This window comes from Acinonyx jubatus, chromosome A2 (genome assembly GCF_027475565.1).
Source record: "Acinonyx jubatus isolate Ajub_Pintada_27869175 chromosome A2, VMU_Ajub_asm_v1.0, whole genome shotgun sequence".
Lineage (NCBI taxonomy): Eukaryota > Metazoa > Chordata > Mammalia > Carnivora > Felidae > Acinonyx > Acinonyx jubatus.
In genome coordinates this window covers 25,015,591-25,032,731 of record NC_069383.1, presented here as the reverse complement: position 1 = coordinate 25,032,731, position 17,141 = coordinate 25,015,591, and the positions used below count along the sequence as shown (strand labels likewise).

The following is a 17,141-nucleotide window of genomic DNA, read 5'->3' as shown; positions in this document are numbered from 1 at the left end:
CCAGAACAGTTTATTGTCTTGTCACAATGATCAGAAAGACAATGCCTTCACCTACCTTAAAAAGTCTTAAAATGTTAGCAACCATGATGGACACGGAGCTTGCTGCAGCACCTATGACACCAGAAATCTTGTCAGGCTTGGTGAAAATGGGTGGATCTCCATTAGCACACTTCACGTCAGAAGCGTCTTTCTCTATCAATGCCTGCACGAATGTTAATGACTGCTCCAAAGCATACGTGTCCCTGGAGCACGTGTCAAGGATCCGGACACCCAGAGTAATATTGGAGAGGAGATCAGGGTCCTTATTAATCTGGTCAATTGCATAAAGCATGGCCTCCAGTCTGTGGATCCCCTTTTCCTTCTTCAGCTCCCCACAAGGTACCCCTCTCTCTCCCTTTGCGTGGACAGGGAAGAGACCCCCCAAAATGATGTCCCCATCCACTCGTATGGAATGGGCATACTCCTGGCTGTGAGTTCTTTGCATCATTGTGAGGATCCAGTAGAACTTGGCCGTCAGGAGGAAGAAACAAGGGCAAGAGGCTGATCGCTTTCCCTCGCATACCATTTTCTCCACAGGTGGTGTTGCAACCCAAGACCCAGAGTTTATTCTTGCCACAGAAGAAGGGGCACCACCAGAGACTGCACCTTCTGGAGGCTACCATCAGGGCCCATGGGGGAAAAGGCTCTGTGGGTTTCAGCAAGTTTTCTTGATTTCAATGTCACAGTGAATTTCCATCAGACCCCTAAGGTTCAATTTTATTTCCATATAAAGTCAACTTGCCTGGAATGGTGCAAAAATTAGAATAACAGCTGAGGTTCTGAAGGTGGGATGAGGTCAACAATTCACGTCCTTGAAGTCAGCCCTGTAGCAGAATTATTCCTGGGGGGCAGGGGGAGGGAAAAACAGGGTTCAGTTCAACGGGTCTACATTTTTCATATGTTTAAGTTCTGTTTACACCAACCTCTTTTTTTGTTTGTTGTTTCATTTCCCCTATTCAGTGAAAAACTAATTTTTTTTGTCCCCCTATGATTCTGAACACCTGGCTGCACTGCATCTAAACAGAGAGATTGATGACACTTTTGGAGCAAGGGAAACAGAAAAGTATCAGAAACTAGGTTGATTCTCCCAAGCCAGAAAGTATTTTTATTTACCATTTTATTTCAATAAATCCAATTTCCATGAGGGTAAAAATCCTGTGATTGATGGCACTATTTCTTTTCAAATCTGCTTTTACTTTTTACAGCTGTCTGAATTTAGCATTTAAATGTTGTCCACAAAATCATAATGAAAGTTTATTTTCTGTGATGTATTCAACAAGCCAGTCATCTGTTAATTTCATTTTTTTGGTGCCTCAGATTGCCCAGTGGGAAAAAGTGATTACTCAAACACAAAAGAAAAGAAAGAAAGAACTCCATCCGAGGAGTCCAAAATGTGTAAGTTTTATAGCTTGTGAAAAGATTTAACATAGAACGTCAGCTATTTCATATAAATTATCTCATTGTTCTCTAATAACAAAACAAAGACTTGAAAATGAAATACATGGGGAGGGTTATGTGTGAAGATATTCCTATGAATTTGTTGGGGTGGAAGCAATGGGTATGCTTATAGTTCTGAAGTAAACACTCTTTGATCCTAGAATCACTAGGAGCAAATCAGAGCTGGAGATCAATTGAAGAGCTTCTTAATTTTGTCTGACTCAGTGGGGAAAACAGTTATTTCATCAAGATTAGAAATAACCTAAAGTGAAAACATCTACCAGCAAATCTATAGAAAAAGTTTGTTCTAGGACCTTCAATCCTAAAGAATTCCACGAGATTCTTTCAAAGGACTTTTGAGGAGGTTTAACTGAAAGCAAAAACTGACTTAACATAAGGGAATCTGATATTTGAAACACATGTATAATTAAGAGAATAAACAACACTAACTTGTTTTGGCAGGATGGTTAATTGAAGGCTCGTTTCTGATGTATATATGTTTGAAGCCTGAAATTTGGACAACTCTCCTCTAACCTAGCCAACCAACATCTGGTTGTATTTTCCATTCACTTGTTTAATTTCCAGTTCATAAAATTTTCATTCCACACTCCCTGTCCCAAAGGAAAGTATACTGCCTCCCTAGAGGATAACTGAACATATGTCCAAAAGCTTTCAGAGAAAGCTGTACTTTTCTTCAATTTCAGATTAGAAAAGGGGGGTTCGCCATAGCCCACTGCCCTGGATTTCTGAGCATATACCTGGAGTACACTCAGAAATACAGCCAATGACCCATTCTGCTGATAGGGTTCTATTCTGCCTATGACAAGCATCCCCTGCCTCCTGGCACAGGCTAAGCCCTAGATTCCCTCCATCCTGCCCCAAAATACTTAGTCCTTTTCTGATTTTTCTCACCACTTGAATGATATTCCCTCATGCTCCATTCTCCTAGCAGCTGCTTCTCCCTCAGAAATTGTGATTTGACAATAGCCTGACCTCAGGCATTCCACAAAAGGAAACACTTAGAAAGTTAGCTTGACTTCCTGGATAAAACCATTTAAGTGAGGGACCATAAATTACATCAGCCACCCATTAAGAGATGTAGGATTATGTTTTACAGTTTCACAAGGAAGACCCGTTGTAAGACAATAAAACCTCATTAACTCTGATCACTAATTCAGAGATTGAGACCAAGTCCACATGGCTAGGCTGACCCTTAACGTACCCCTTCTGACAGAGCACAGAGTAAATGGATATGTGAAGGATAAATGTTTAAAGGGAAAAAGAAGGGGAAGGGCACCTGTTGTTCTCCAAAGACCAGCCTTTCTTCATTACACCAAGCCACTCCTAAGTACTTAAGAGAATAAACGGTTTTCAATTACACAAACATAAAAACAGTCCATCTGTTAATTACAAATCATCCTTCCCTGCTCCTGTGGCATTAACCCAGTTCCACTGGCTGTACAGTCCTGGAATTAATAAAATGGGGTTTCTTATAAAAGTATTTGTGTTTGTAATAATTTCTAGTCTTTTCAGCATCTCATCGGTCTGTTTAGGGATTTAAGTTAAGGAGAGGTTGAGGATGAGCAGCAGTGAGGCAAGAATTCATTTTATTTAGTGGATGAATGCACTTACATGGAAAACAAGAGGTTCCATCTTGGTTATTATTTATTGGACAGCTCACTTGAATTTTTGCTTAAGTTCCCTCCTCTGCAGCATAGAATTATTAGTACATGACCTCTCTAAAGCTTGGCTTTCTTGTCTGTAAGGGGATGACAGAACCTGTCACGCAGCACACACAGAAGACACAGTACCTGGCACAGGGTACGTGCTCAGTAAACAGGAGTTGTCATTGCTGATTTAGTCTGTAACTCATTTTCCACAATGCAGAGCAACTTTTTCTATATTTGCCTAGTTGGTGAGGTTTTTACTGAATTTTGTCACTTTAAAATTAAAATCAGAACTACTTACAAAATACTGAAATATTGCAGTTATATCAAAATCTGATACGTTGTCATAAAAATCAGACTCTCGACAGCTGAAAAGGTTTAGTTTCCCTTTTAAATTCTAAGGAAAAAATCTATTTCAAAGTTTGTGGAAAACCACATAAATTCAGTTTCATTATATAATCTTACATTGCCTAATCTTACTCTTATGCAATTCTTGTGAGCTTCAATCTAAACTCATCCTACTTGGGCTCCATGAGTTTTAAAGAAATAATGACCTTTTTGTACTGTAAAACTAAATAGTTCTACTTCATGCTTTGTGCTAGATTTAGAATAAAACAGTTTTTCTCTCAAACGGACCTTCCTCTGGGAATGGGTACAAACTTCACCTGGGCTGACGGACTTCTTCAAGGAGGTGTGAGGTCTGCAATCCTGAAATCAACCTCTGAGGGGAGCAGATGCCTTGCACTATTTCTGAGCCCACAGGAAGGGCTTCAAGATCTTTGAGAAGGCTGAACCATTAACCCTCGAAGCCCTTTCTGTTCACTCCCTTCCAGCCAGTCTTAAGTATAAGGAACACCATCATACATCTTTAGCACTTCACCAAAAGTCCCTGCTGGCCCGGGGAGAAGACCTCTGGCTGGAACTTGAGTCTGTGACTTCCTAAGAGTGCTCTGTTTCCTGAAAGGCCAGCAGTAAGGACAGCTCCTCAAGGGCCAGGACCCTGAATTCTGCTTCTCTTTATTGTCTACACACCTTCTCTTCTACCAAAGTCCCAAGTGTGTAACACAGTGGCTCATGAATTTTCATACACCCATCATTAGCTCTGGTAGAAATGAGAAAAGAAAGGTTGAGTATGACCCAAAGCCCTGAGCTAGTAAATGGCACCACAGTCAAAATCCTCAGGCCCCCAGGACGGGTCCTGTCCTTCAGAAAGCCCTCAGTGCTGCAGAGACTGGCTGTGAAAGCACCGGTGAGGATGAAGGTGCTTCCCCTCCACTGAAAGCTTACAGAAATGTGTAGATCTTCAACAGGTAGCCCTTGAAGAAAAATAATGTGCTAATTAGGAGGAGACAATCTGGGGGCATTTTCAGGGCAGGGTGATTTCCAAATCTCTCAAAGGGTTGAGAATATCAAGTATAGTTTGTCCAAACCTCTGCTTCCAACCAGGGTTCCTGGGGAGCCTGACACCAGGGTGAGAACAAACCCACCCTCCCACATGGGACCCATCAGGTCTGTCAGCACGTCCTCCTCCAGCACTTGGCAAGTGCTTTTAAGACACGGTGTGGTAAAATCCTCCCTGAGGAATATCATTAGCCAAGAATTGTGATTTTTTACTCCTAAAAAGGCCAAGCAGCATCCCTATGCTGGATTCCATTCAGCTCTTTAACAAAAAGGTTAAGCTGAATATTGTCATCAACTCAAAATGGCAAATCTAGCAGTTTCAATTGAAACTGCCCACACTTGCAAGCTCTCTTAGGTTGCTTTAGAAAATGCATCACATTTGTCTATCGTCTCCCATGCTACGGCATGTGTGTGTGGCCCTGGAATCTTGGGGGTGCCCCAGAGCACGGATGGGCCAGGCAGAGCCCTCCCCTGGCAACAGAGGCCTGGAATTGGATCCTTGTTTGACGGTCACTGGCTGGCGACACTGAATATGTCACTTCACCTCTGTGTGCTTCCATTTCCTCATCTGTGAAATGAGTGAGATGGACCATGTGATCTCTAAGGTATCTTCCAGCTTCCCGTTCTGAGATTCTATTATTTAATAATAAGGGAATGAGATTACGCTCAAACACCAGAGCAAGGCTTTGCCAGCTGAACACAATAACTGATTTTGTTTGCAAGCTGAGTGACTTTTTCCCATCAGTGAGAGAGGGTTGTGAAAGCTCTTCTGTACAAGCAAGCCCCATATTAAGAAAATCTGATACATGAGCAGCTCAACTTACTAAACAGATAAATTAGAAGGTGATTATTTGCATTACAAAAGAATTCACCACAGGTTTCCCTTAAATAGCTAAATCCCCCATGCATTTAAAATGCAATCTGATTTAGCAGAATTCAATTTGTGCAGGTTTTTTCAATAACACAGCTATCGCATAAAAAGACCACAGTTAAACTAATGAGAAGCCACTTTTATAGTATGTATCTTATAAGAAGAGGGAAAGGGAGCGAAACCAACACTTATGGAATGCCCACAGTACACCTGGAGCCTCACACACATGATCTCATTTCCTTCACAAAATACACCTGTAAGACTGGTATCACGGCCCCCATTTGGGATATGAGGAACCTAAAAACAGAAAGATTATATGAATGTGTCCAAAATCTTGGGCCAGAATTCAAGTGCAGAACTGCTGCTATGTTCTTTCCCTTACTTCATGCCCCTTGGGTTCAGGAGACCATGATGGATACTGTGGACATGAGAGTGGTATCCTGGGGTCCCAGAGGTCCCTGATTCTAATCCCTCTCCCCCTGTACCTGCTATACGGCATTGGGCAAGTCACTTAACCTGGGACTAGTTTGTTTCTAAACTGAGGAATGATTCCCGGCCACCTCCCAAGACTGTGAAGTCAAATGACATAATAATGTACATAAAAGTATTTCATAAACTGCCAAGTGCCATTAAGAATGTACATGGATACTATTAGTTTAACAATCAGTCCTAGAACTTAAATATTTTACTTGTGTTTTATGTTAGAAGACCTGGAAAACCACTTTGCCATCACACTCAGAGCTGGCCAGACCCTAACAAGTCATGTGTCTAAGGAGTCAAAGGAGACCAAAGGAAAACTGGAAAGACCCAAGAGGGAAAGTCAATGGAAGTGCAGTATCTGACCCAGAGAACTGAAGGTCGTGGACACTTGAAGCATCAAAAGGGCTATTCTGGAGGAAGTGGTGACAAGATATTCTTCAGCAGTGAAAAGAGGACAATAGGAAACCTTCCTAAGTTGTATATAGGATATAATGCCCAGCTTCTAACATGAAGGTCATTATCACTGGAAAAGTTAGCCAAAAAACAGCCAGATTTCCATCTTTAGACATAGTCATGCCTGGAAAATGTGAAATTGGCAACACACGTGAATAATCTCCACATACTCTTCTTGGGCTCTCCTATATCTTCTCACTTGTGCTCACCTGTTCCTTCCTCTCCCAGACCTGTATCTCCTCCCTCCCTCAGGACTGATGTGTCCTACAGATTACACTCTTAAGACCTGGTTCTCCCGTTACCTTGGCCCTCCCCAGGGAGTGAGTTGATTCATTAACAAGTATCAAAACCTAAAGATACATTAGTGTCATCCCGCAACTGGAACACCTACATTTATAAGACAATTTCCAAGAGATCCATAATTTCTTTACCAAAGAAACATAGCTAATAGTGGTTAAAATAGGTAATGTAACAAACCAAAGTCAGGAGTTATCATGAACCAGGAGCCTCTCAGCAGTGTCCCTCACATCACTCCATTAGCAGTACCTACCACTCAGAAGGCAGGTCCTGGGATAAGAATACATCATGCTCAAGGTTCTTAGTCAGTGAATTTATCACAACTTGTCAAAGCACCAAGTAGAAATGAAAATCAAAACATCTCTCTGAGCCAAGAAGAAAAAAGGAAGGAGGGAGAAGGGAAGGAAGGAAAAAAGGAAGGGGGGGATGGAAAGGAAAGGAAAAGGAAATCAAATCTAAATTCAATTCCTAGCAGACAGAAAACCTGTTCTTGTGATAGAAACAATGTGATCCAGCTGAATCTCTGTGCACATCTTCTCCTGGAACAACATGGCATGACTGTCCCTCCTGAGAAAACTACATGTGTGAGTCTGATGCTGTACAATCAGATTCTATCAAGAAAGCAGAAAGTTTCCTGAACCTTTGAAAGCTAGCCTATTCTGCAGGCATGGAGATGTGGCCAGGTTTTTGCTATGGGTTCAGTTAAAAGATAAACCCAAGCAGCATCTTCTTTTTAAGATACTGAGACAGAGCAACTCCACTTCCCAGATTAAAGTCCAAGGTCCTCTTTATGTTGGGCATTCTAACTACACGAGGAAGATGGTAAGAAAGAAACTTAGAAGGGAAAACATCATTGCTACCACTAGTGGTGAGCCAGAACCTGTGTGTACAGTGAGTATACTGTGCCTCATGCCTGAAGACAATGGAACATTGTTACACAAAGATTGGCACACAGTGTTGCCAAAATGAATGCCAGCCTGTTGTTTGCTGCATAAATACCAATTAAACGAGCCCCATAGCAGCTCCAACCTGCTCAGCTAACTTTGAAAAGAGTACAATCTCTCCACACCTCTAACTTTCTCTTGCACGCATTAGAGTTCAACTCTTCCTTTTATCTATTCCTTTTGTATTTAGATGTTTTTAGAATTATTCAAGTAGTCATAATTTGCAAAGGAAGCATGGTAGGGCAGAACTAGCCAGCACAAACCAAACAGAACAAATAGAGCCTAAATAACAGCAAAGACCTGTGTTCTCAGCATCTTTTTTTTTTTTTTTATTCTGGGTAAATCTCCAAGAAAGCTGCTCCTGAGCTATTGCTTCCCATATTCCCGATTTAAAAGCAAGAAAGCTCTCTCTTTATCTCAGGTATGATGCAACCTGTAGTTGACTCTGAAATAGGAAAATGACATTTAAAACCCTTACTTCATTTTCCCTGATAGATAAGGCTTTTCTCTTCAAAATTATCAAACCACATATTTTCAAGAACCAAGCAATGAATTTCACACAGCTGATTCTGTCTCCTACAGAGATTTTTCAAGACATTATTCACAAGCAAGTGACCAAGGTAAACTAAAGTGGTTTCTGTAGCCATTTGGAATTATTGACAAACAATTTCATAACGGAAAATGGAAATTACAGTCAAGTGCAATAAGCTGTTTATCCAAGATCTACCTGCTGGTGGCTCTTTTCTCTTTTTATTTTTTTTTTCTTTCCAGCAAAATACAAGCTATTATCAGAACGCACTTCTACTGTTTATGATACTTCTTGTCACTATCTCCACCACCAACCCTGTTTTCCAGTTCTGGCTTTGTACTCAATCGCGGTGGTGGCCCAGATCGTAGCGTCCTCCTGGGTGTCCAAGAGACTCCCTTGTCATCAGGTCTGTGGGAAAGGATCACCCTCAAATGGCAAACAGGGCATTCCCTTCCCAAGCAGGACTAGCTTCGGGAACTGAGGGGTTTGGGCTACTGTAGCTGGCTGGTGGGTCTATTTTCACCCCCACCATCCCGGGAGCACAGACACTGTCTGACCCCAGGCCCTGCAGTTTGGGCCACTAGGGAAACAATTCTTCAGGGAAGCGTGGGGGTGCCGTCTTGCGCAATTGGGCAACTCTCACACCCCTCTGCATTTCATGGGCACCAAGGGAGCCTGTCATACAGACGGGTTTTTTGTTTGCTTTTGGTTGTGTGTGTGTGTGTGTGTGATTCTGTTACATTTTCACCAACTGTACGAACCTCAAGGGATCTCTGAGCTGCTTGGCAGAGCAGATGGGCTCGCTACTGGCGTGGCTCAGAGGGTTCTCTACCTCCGACTCTGTCTCTACCTAGATCTCAGCCTGCAGCCACTCACCCCGCCCCCGCTCGCCACTTCCAGCTGCATCTTCCTCTTTCTTCTCAGTTCCTTAGGCTGTTGAACCCGGGCTCCCGGTAGAGCCCAGGGCCTTAGAAGTACCGGGTTTCTCTTGCCTTTCCCGCGCCGCCGGGGTATCCCGGCGCCGCCCCAGCCCCCGGGCGCGCCGGGGGGATCCAGCCTCCGCGCGCGGCTCGGCCGGGAGCGCCTCCCCCCACCCCACGCCCCACCTGGCTTGCCCCGAGCGCCCACGCCCGCGCGGGCCCGCGCGAAACTGGGGCCACGCTGGCTTCAGGTGCTTCGGAGGAGCTGTCGGGCGCATTTGCCTTCGCTTTTTAAACTCAAGATCCTAGAGACCATTCCTCCTTCCCCGCCCCCTCCCCCCCCACAGGACAGGGAACTCCAGTGTTTTCCCAAAAGCCACAAAAGGGGGGCCGCGGAAATCCCAACCTCGTCGGGCTAACTCGGAGAACACGAAGTCAAGGCAGAAGTGCGGGGATGGAGGGGCTCTGGAGAACCCCAAACCACCCGGCTTCTCCCGCGACTCGCGTCTTCCCTAGATGATGGGTAGACATTCGTCCAGCCCCACTCTCAAGAAGGCGGGGGTTACCCCAACTCATCCCGGAAGCCTCTAACTTCGGAAATCCCTCCCGCCAGATTTGCAGAACGGAGGTACCTCGTCATCTCGGCGGGGCAAGTCCGGATTCCGCCAGGGCAGGTCCAGGAGGTCACGCAGGGCAGGCAATCCGAGGAAGAGCGCTTTAAAATCCTGCCGCCGCGCGCCCCAGCAGAGCACCCGAGACGCTCCTGCCCCCTAACCGACACCCTTCAGTCTCTCGTTCGCCGACTAAACTTTTGGGGGACCACATCTGCAAGCCTTGGGAGTTCCCAGCTAAGCCTTCCTCCTTCCTGAACCTCTTCACTGGAATGTCATCATGGGCGGACTAGAGGGGTAGTAGCTGCCTGGTTCTTTGCAACGTAAACTCCACAGATACCCAATCAAGCTCCAATGCCCGGCCAGCCCCTCGCCCCCTGGCGCCCAGTCTCCCTCGCCCCCAGTTCCCGTCACCTCCGCCCGCCACTTCTCTCCCAGACTCGGGTGTGCAAGGCCATGTACTTGTGCCCAGGAAAAACAAATCACCAAAGTGATCGGAGAAGAAACGGTGCACCTGGCTGGCTGTCCACTGAACGGTTTTAAAGGAGAAAACGGAAAGGGGAATAAAGCAGCGGGGATCTCCTCTTTCCGCCAGCACCATCTCTGGGGGGAGTTCGGGGGTGGGGGGCGTTTCTTCCCGTGGTTCGGCACTTGCTCCGCTTTTTCCTCTTTCTGCCGCTCGGCGCGTCTTACCCTGCTCCCCGCAGAGGGCGCGGTGAGGAAGCCCGCGGGGGGCCCGCAGCTCCATGTCAGCGCCGCCACCGCCGCCGCGTGAGGCGAGCACCGCGGCCGCACTTGTGGCTGGTCTCTGGGCTGAGGGGGCTGAGCTGGCCCGGCCGGCGCCAAGTGTCTTCCATGTGAATAACAAATACTCCCACCGGCGGCCGCGATTGGTCTGCGCCCGGCGCCTCCGAATCCTCCGCCCGCGGCCATTCACCCGGCGCCGCGCGGGGAGCCAAGGCCGGATCGCGTCCGGGATCGCCAATCGCTTCGCGCCAACCAGTCACCTCCAGAGGCAGGAGGAGGAACCCCGAGGGGCGGGAGCCCCCTGGAATTCGGCGCCTCCGAGCGGCCCCGGCGCGGGCAGGGAGAGGGACGCTCGGCCGACGGATTCCCCTCGGCGCTACATCACCTCAGCCCGCAGAGACGCCGGGACCAGAAATGTCAATAGTTCTCATAAAAAACCCACCCCCACCCGCCCCGCCCCCAACAAAAAAAGGGAGGACTCGAAGACGGGGTGGGGAGTGGCGGGGAGGGTGGAAGTGCGGGCGGATGGAAGGAGGAATATGGCTGTGAGGGAGCTGAGCAGCTCCGACTGCCTGGCGAGCCCGGACCCGCGCGGGAAGGCGCCGCACGACGGCCACGCGGAGCCTGGAGTCAGGACCGCGAGCCTGGGGTCCGCCTCGAGGAGCACAGCTCCGAAAAGGGTCACCGGGAGGAATACGTGGTCGATGGCGAGTGTCCCGCCACACGCTTTCTTTTCGGGGATGCTCAAAGTAAAGCCCGCCAGCCGCGCGGTTCCCCTGCAAAGTTTACCTCACGCGGCGCTGCCGTTCGGCCATTTGTCCTGCCCGCAGCTCCGGCGATCGTCTCCCCCACCCCCGCCCCCGAGGGTTTCGGGGGCCGCCTTCTACCGAGCCCCAGGAGCTCGAGCATGGACATAAGACGGTCCCGCTGCGGGCACTGCGCAGGAGGGGGGCGCGGGCGGTCACGGGGACCCGTCGTGCTATGGAGCCGATTCTAGCAGCCGCAGATACGGGGCGGGAAACTCCTGAGGCGCCGCGCCGCGCGGCTCCTCGGCTTCTGAGGGGGAACCTCGGGATTCCCTTCGCCTCCAGCCGAGGGAAACCCGCGGGCTCTACGTGCACAGTCCGGCGGCCCTCCCCTGAGTTATCGCCCAGGCTCCGCGCACCTGCCCGGGCGCGCGCGAGCGGGAGCCCCTGGCCGCCGGGCGCCGGGGGAGCGGCGGTCGGCGCCGCCTTGTGTTGGTGAGAAAGTTCCATCTAGAGGCGGCCGCGCGCCACTGCAGCCGACACCCCAGGCCGGGGCTCGCGCCCAGGCCGCCAGGTGAGCCTCTCTCCCCGCCGCCCAGCGGGCGGCGTGGCAACGCTCCGGGACGGGAGACCCGCCGGCGGGCGATAGGGAGGAAGGAGCAGGGGAGCACAGACCCGTGCGAGGCAGCCCCGCTTCCCCCGTTCGGCACCCCTGCAAGGAATTTCAACTTCCCGAGCGTAAGGAACTTCATGAGCAACGCAAGTACCTTGCAGTATCATGTTATGTGGCTTATCCTGTCCCGGCTTCTTTTCATTCTCACACCGACTCCGTGAGGTGATCGAGATAATCTATTAAGTCCACTCTACAGACGAAGAAGGGAGCCAAGGCTTAGAGACGCAGCTGGAAAGTACTAGAGCCAGAAATCAAAGCCGCCTGGCTTCCAAACCCCACACACACTTCCTCCAGGGGGTTGTTGCTTTTCCCAAAACTTGCATTGGCGTGTGAAGTTTCCACTGAGGAGACAGCTGTCCCTCCCTGTTTCATAAAGCCACCCTCTTTGTGGCTTTATGAAAAGTCCACAGGTTTCCAGCTCAGAACTCTTTCCCCTTTCACTACCTTCCCTTCCCATCCCTCTCCCATCTTCACATGAGGACGATGTGATTGTAGAACCATTATTTTATGATCACAAACACCTGGAGGGAAGAAGGCGGCTGTGGAGAAAGCAGGCTGGGTCCCCGTCCTCAAGTTGCTATACAGGGAGCCTCAATGCACTATGAATGTATAGCACAGCCTTGAAGGGAGTGACCAGCAGGCTGTGCGGCCTGGAGCAGAGGAGGTGTTGGGAGAAGCCCTGATGCAAAGGTCAGATTAGGGGCTGGCTAGGCTCATCAGTCACATGTCGGCACATGAATCTGGGGAGACTTTCTTAGCAACAGGCAGGACTCCCTCCTTCTCTTCCAGAAGTGTGCCTTCTCAGCAGCCTGATTTCTGTAGTAGACAGGCCACCCCACCCCAAACCGCAGACCAGTGATGTACGTCTTAGCAGTTATCACAGGTAACGCGGGTGTAGGAGACTGTCTCTAAACCCTTTACTATGTGTGCGTTAATACACTTGGAGGATGGAGACATCAAGGAGCGGGCAGGGAGAGCAAGCCTAAAGATGTTCTGAGCCCACGGAGGGGCTGACCACACCATGATCTCCAGGGTCTGCTAAAGGCCGGCTGTGGGCCCAGCAGATGGCTGCGCCAGGGCAGGCAGGGAGGACAGCACCCTGGCACTCTGGCGGGCCCATTTCAGAAATGAGGCGAGCACAGCTGGTTGTGGCTTTGGAGGCCTGGCAAGGCTAAGTGAGCTGCTCGGGGGAGAAATGCCTAATGAGCCTACTTTGCTCCTTTGCCTATTGATTGTCACCTGCAGAGAACTGCTGTCCTACAGGCACATCACTGCCTCTATTTTTTTAATAAGCACAACCAAGTTGCTTTTTTTATGTTTATCTATCTTGAGAGAGAGAGAAAGCATGAGCAGGGGACAGGGGCAGGAAGAGAAAGAGAGACAGAGACAGAGACAATCTTAAGCAGGCTCCATGCTGTCAGCAGAGCCCCACTCGGAGCTCGATCTCACAAACCATGAGCTCATGACCTGAGCCTCTTCAAGTGTCAGTCACTTAACCAACTGAGTCACCCAGGTGCCCCTCGCTGCCTCTTATGGTGCAGCCCTCTGAGAGATGAGCAGAATTGATCTCCCCTAGGGAACATTTGTTTTGCACCACATTTAATTCTTGAAACTCAGAATGGGACCATCATCCCAATTCTACATGGTATCTGATCAATAGACAGCAGATCCATTGTACATCTTCCGGACGGAGTGTTTTCAATGAGTTTATCTGGTGGCCCCAGAGCAAGTACATAAGCTCATACACAGGTTATAATCTACCCAGACTGACAGCAGCATCAGGGCAGAGGAAGAGAGGGCATCTCCACGAGTCATTGGTCCCTGTCAGTTACATTCACACAAAAAAGGCACTAGACTGTCCAACCCCCATTCATCAAGCTCAAACCCCATGGCTCTGCTTGCCCTCTGCTGCAGCCTGTGTACGAGGAAAGTGTCTAAAGCCCGGGCAGTCCAGACGGCAGGTAATTCCAGAGTCATCCACCTGGTCTCTCCTTGGGCTATCACATAGGATATGAAATGTATCTTCGGAAGGTGTCTGACCTCATCATCCACCCCACCCCAAATATTTATGCAAGCCAAATATATTTCCTGGTGGTTAATCCTCCAAGAAGATTTGCCTATAATCTTCTCATTTTCAGTTGATTTAAAATGTGAGAAACTGCCCATGTGTTAGAAAATGCAAAAAACAATGCCATATGTTTGGGGTCCATTTAACTCAAGCTGTGATATGTATTCCACACATGGAGATTTATGCCACAATTTCTGCTTTGGGGTAATCATTAAGACTCGGAACCTTTGCAGGCTACTCACCCAGGAGGAATACTGACAGCATGAAGCTCCCACATGGAGCAAAACTGACAGGGGAAAGTGGGAATGGGATTTGTTTCTTTCGGAAACTAAGACGATATTTTTCTTGCTAAACCATCTGCAGGTGGTGGTAAGTGTATCGTGTTGGTTTTGCTCAGTTTATTAAAGCACTGGCTATGGAAGCAAGATCAGACATGTGACACTGATCAGGCCAATGAGCTCCATGACAGTGATGTGCCCCTCACCCTCACAGTCAGCTCACACCTGTGTGCAGGAGTCATGGGAGGGATTTCCTGAAATGGTACCTATGGCCCAGTGCACATGAGTCCCTAACTGGCTTCATTTGGGTTCCCCCAGAAGCACAACCTGGGACAAGGATTCAAGGGCAAGTAGTTTATTGAAGAGGTGAAGGAAGCCCCAGTAATCAGGTGGGGAAGTGAGCCGATAAAGGGTGCCATTATTGAGCCAGTGACCACTGTGGGCCCATGGAACTTAACACCAGTGGAGAACTCTGGAAGCCAAGGTAGAACACACCCCTGAGTTACCCAACCAAGGGGTAAAGAGGCTATACACCCACTCCTGTCCTTTGTTGCTAAGAACCGCTCACAGATGGTATTAATTTCCAGCAATTTCAGCCTACTACATGGGTGGCAGCCAGCCTCCAGAGGCCAGGTAAAGCCTGCCGGCAAAGAAATGCAGGTGCTGGCAGTTAGCAGGCAGGCAGCGTGTAATCCAGAAGTCTGAGAAAATATAGCAGGTGACAGCATCTGCAACATCTGCTATTAGGAAAACCACACAAAGCTTACATGGATCAAGGCAATGCCTCTCCACATGAGGTCCAGGGACCACCTGCCCCAGAATCACCAGGGAGCCAGGGAGAAGTACAGATTCCTGGGCCCAATCCAGAGCTGTATGCATCAGACTCACTGAGATAAGGCCAGAGGATGTGTATGTTTTGCAAACATTCCAGGTGATTCTGATGTTTTTACTAGAATTTGAAATCTACCGCTTTTAGGAAAGCATTCTCCACACAATCAGCAGGCAGTGTTTAAATATATAAAAAGCTACTTGCAAGGCCTAAGGAGGCAGACCTTAGTGCTGTCCACATCTGTCCATGGTCACAGAAGCTCCTTGTCCTGTCTTTTAAAACTCCTTTTAAACTGAGGTGGTTCCATCAGTGTTTTCTGAGGAAAAGAGGCTAAGTTTCAGCCCTAACTCTGCTGATAGAGAAGTCATAACATCTTGAACTTTTAACATTTCTATATATCAATTTTTACCTGTAATGTGGGGATGGAAAGACAGCCACCTGTTCAACTAAGATTCATGCTCCTCTATCAATAGTGTAGTGTTGTCACCAGAAAGGAGCTACCACATACATACACACACACACACACACACACACACACACACACACACACACACACACCCCACTCACAGGCACAGCATTCCCCACCTCCCTTGCACCTAGTTGTTGTGTTAGGTATCTCATTGTACATTGAACTGAAGTGATGTGTGCCAGTTCTAGGCTGAGGAAATTAACAAGCGGATGCTTCCATAGCCTCTCTTTCCCCTTCTTCCAGGTAGAGGCAGAGACCTCCATGGTTCTAAGATTGGCAGCTCAAGATGGAAGCGCCCTGAGGCCTCAAACTGCCAAGTTGAGGAATGCTGCCTGCCTACCAGAAAACATCCACACTGAATAGTCAGGTGAGTGAGAAACTTTCACTGTGTCGAGTCACTGAAATTTGAGGATTCATTTGTTGTAGCGCTTAGCTGTTACTCTAACTAATAAAGTGGTATTGGAGGAGGTCATTGGAAGAACATGACTGCTTTTGACCCATGAGCTGGACCCAGGCAATCAGTGGTTCCTTACCCTTTCCCCTATCCTTGGAATGTTCATTCTGCCTACTATTTCCACGCTGGCAGCTGTTTCAAGGACACAGCCTTGAGGGAGTAATGTGTTGTTGAGACCATCTGGACTGGATACGTGACGGAACCCCATTAAGGCCACTGTATAAATTTTAAGATTCTGGCATGCGGGCACAGAGATCTACTTGTAACCACCCAAGACAAGCCTCATAAGTTCTCTTGCTTGTTACACCTCCCACCTACAATCTGGAGTGCTCTGCCTCTTTCTTAGGCTTCCTTGCCCCCTGCTAATGGGGACCACTTTCAGATTTCACCCAGGGAACTCCCAAGCTTATGAACCAATAAGTGGACGTGGCAAAGTGTGTCCCCACTAACCTAGGAGACACAAGAGAGCAATATCCCTGCTTCTCCAAGAACCACTTCAGCGTGATTACATGCCCCTCCTTAGTAACATTTGTGCACTCAGAGGCATAGGGCCACATCCATGTCCTTCCCAAGCCCAATCCTCCCTATCTCTGGCATAGCCTGACCTGAGAGAAGGAAAAGGTAGCACATTGCAGTGTTTGCCTCCTCCCTGAATAGCCACTTACTGGGTCCAGAGACATCTTCAAGCCAAGGAGACTATTACTGATAAGAGAATTGCTTCTCACTTCCTCTTATATGATCTCCTTCAAGTATCAAAAAAAATATATTCTTTTGAACTTGCTGGGGAAAGGGATCCATATTTCCTGGCACGGAAACATGCTCAGTGTTTCATCTCCACTCATCCTTCTTGGACCAGCGAGATGACCTTCTTGGACCTATCTTTTCCTCAAAAACCTTTCCCAAATTTCTAGAACACCCTAATATGACCCGCACAATCTAGCTGTTGTTTATATTAATGCGTTTTTTTCTCTTTTTAAAAAATGTTTGTTTCTTTATTTTGACAGAGAGAGAGAGGTAAAGAGAGAATCCCAAGCAGGCTCCACACTGCCAGCATAGAGCCTAACATGGGGCACAAACTCACAAACCATGAGATCAAGGCCTGAGCCAAAATCAGGAGTCAGACACTTACCTAACAGAGCCACCCAAGTGCTCCTAATGCATTTTTCTCTTATCGCACCTCTGTCAAGCTGGACTGTTTTCTCTCATGGTGTACTAGCAGTATCTTCAT

At 48.0% G+C, this 17,141-nt stretch overlaps 1 protein-coding gene across 7 annotated transcripts in view; it reads right to left on the bottom strand.

The window, feature by feature from the left end:
- GRM8 (glutamate metabotropic receptor 8) overlaps positions 1 to 12,121 on the bottom strand; it is a 758,955-nt gene extending 746,834 nt beyond the window's left edge. The window contains exons 1-2 of one of the 7 annotated variants that reach the window (XM_053218132.1): positions 11,910 to 12,121; positions 56 to 880 (exon numbers count right to left, since the gene is read on the bottom strand). In XM_053218132.1, the coding sequence (XP_053074107.1) occupies positions 56 to 565 (510 nt within the window). In that variant the 5' untranslated portion in view covers positions 566 to 880; positions 11,910 to 12,121. Of the gene's footprint in view, positions 1 to 55; positions 881 to 9,670; positions 10,039 to 10,342; positions 11,078 to 11,185; positions 11,579 to 11,909 lie in introns of those variants that run through there. The other 6 variants (XM_027075396.2, XM_027075397.2, XM_027075394.2 and 3 more) reach the window with 6 other exon arrangements.
- Between the last annotated feature and the right edge of the window lie 5,020 nt (positions 12,122 to 17,141).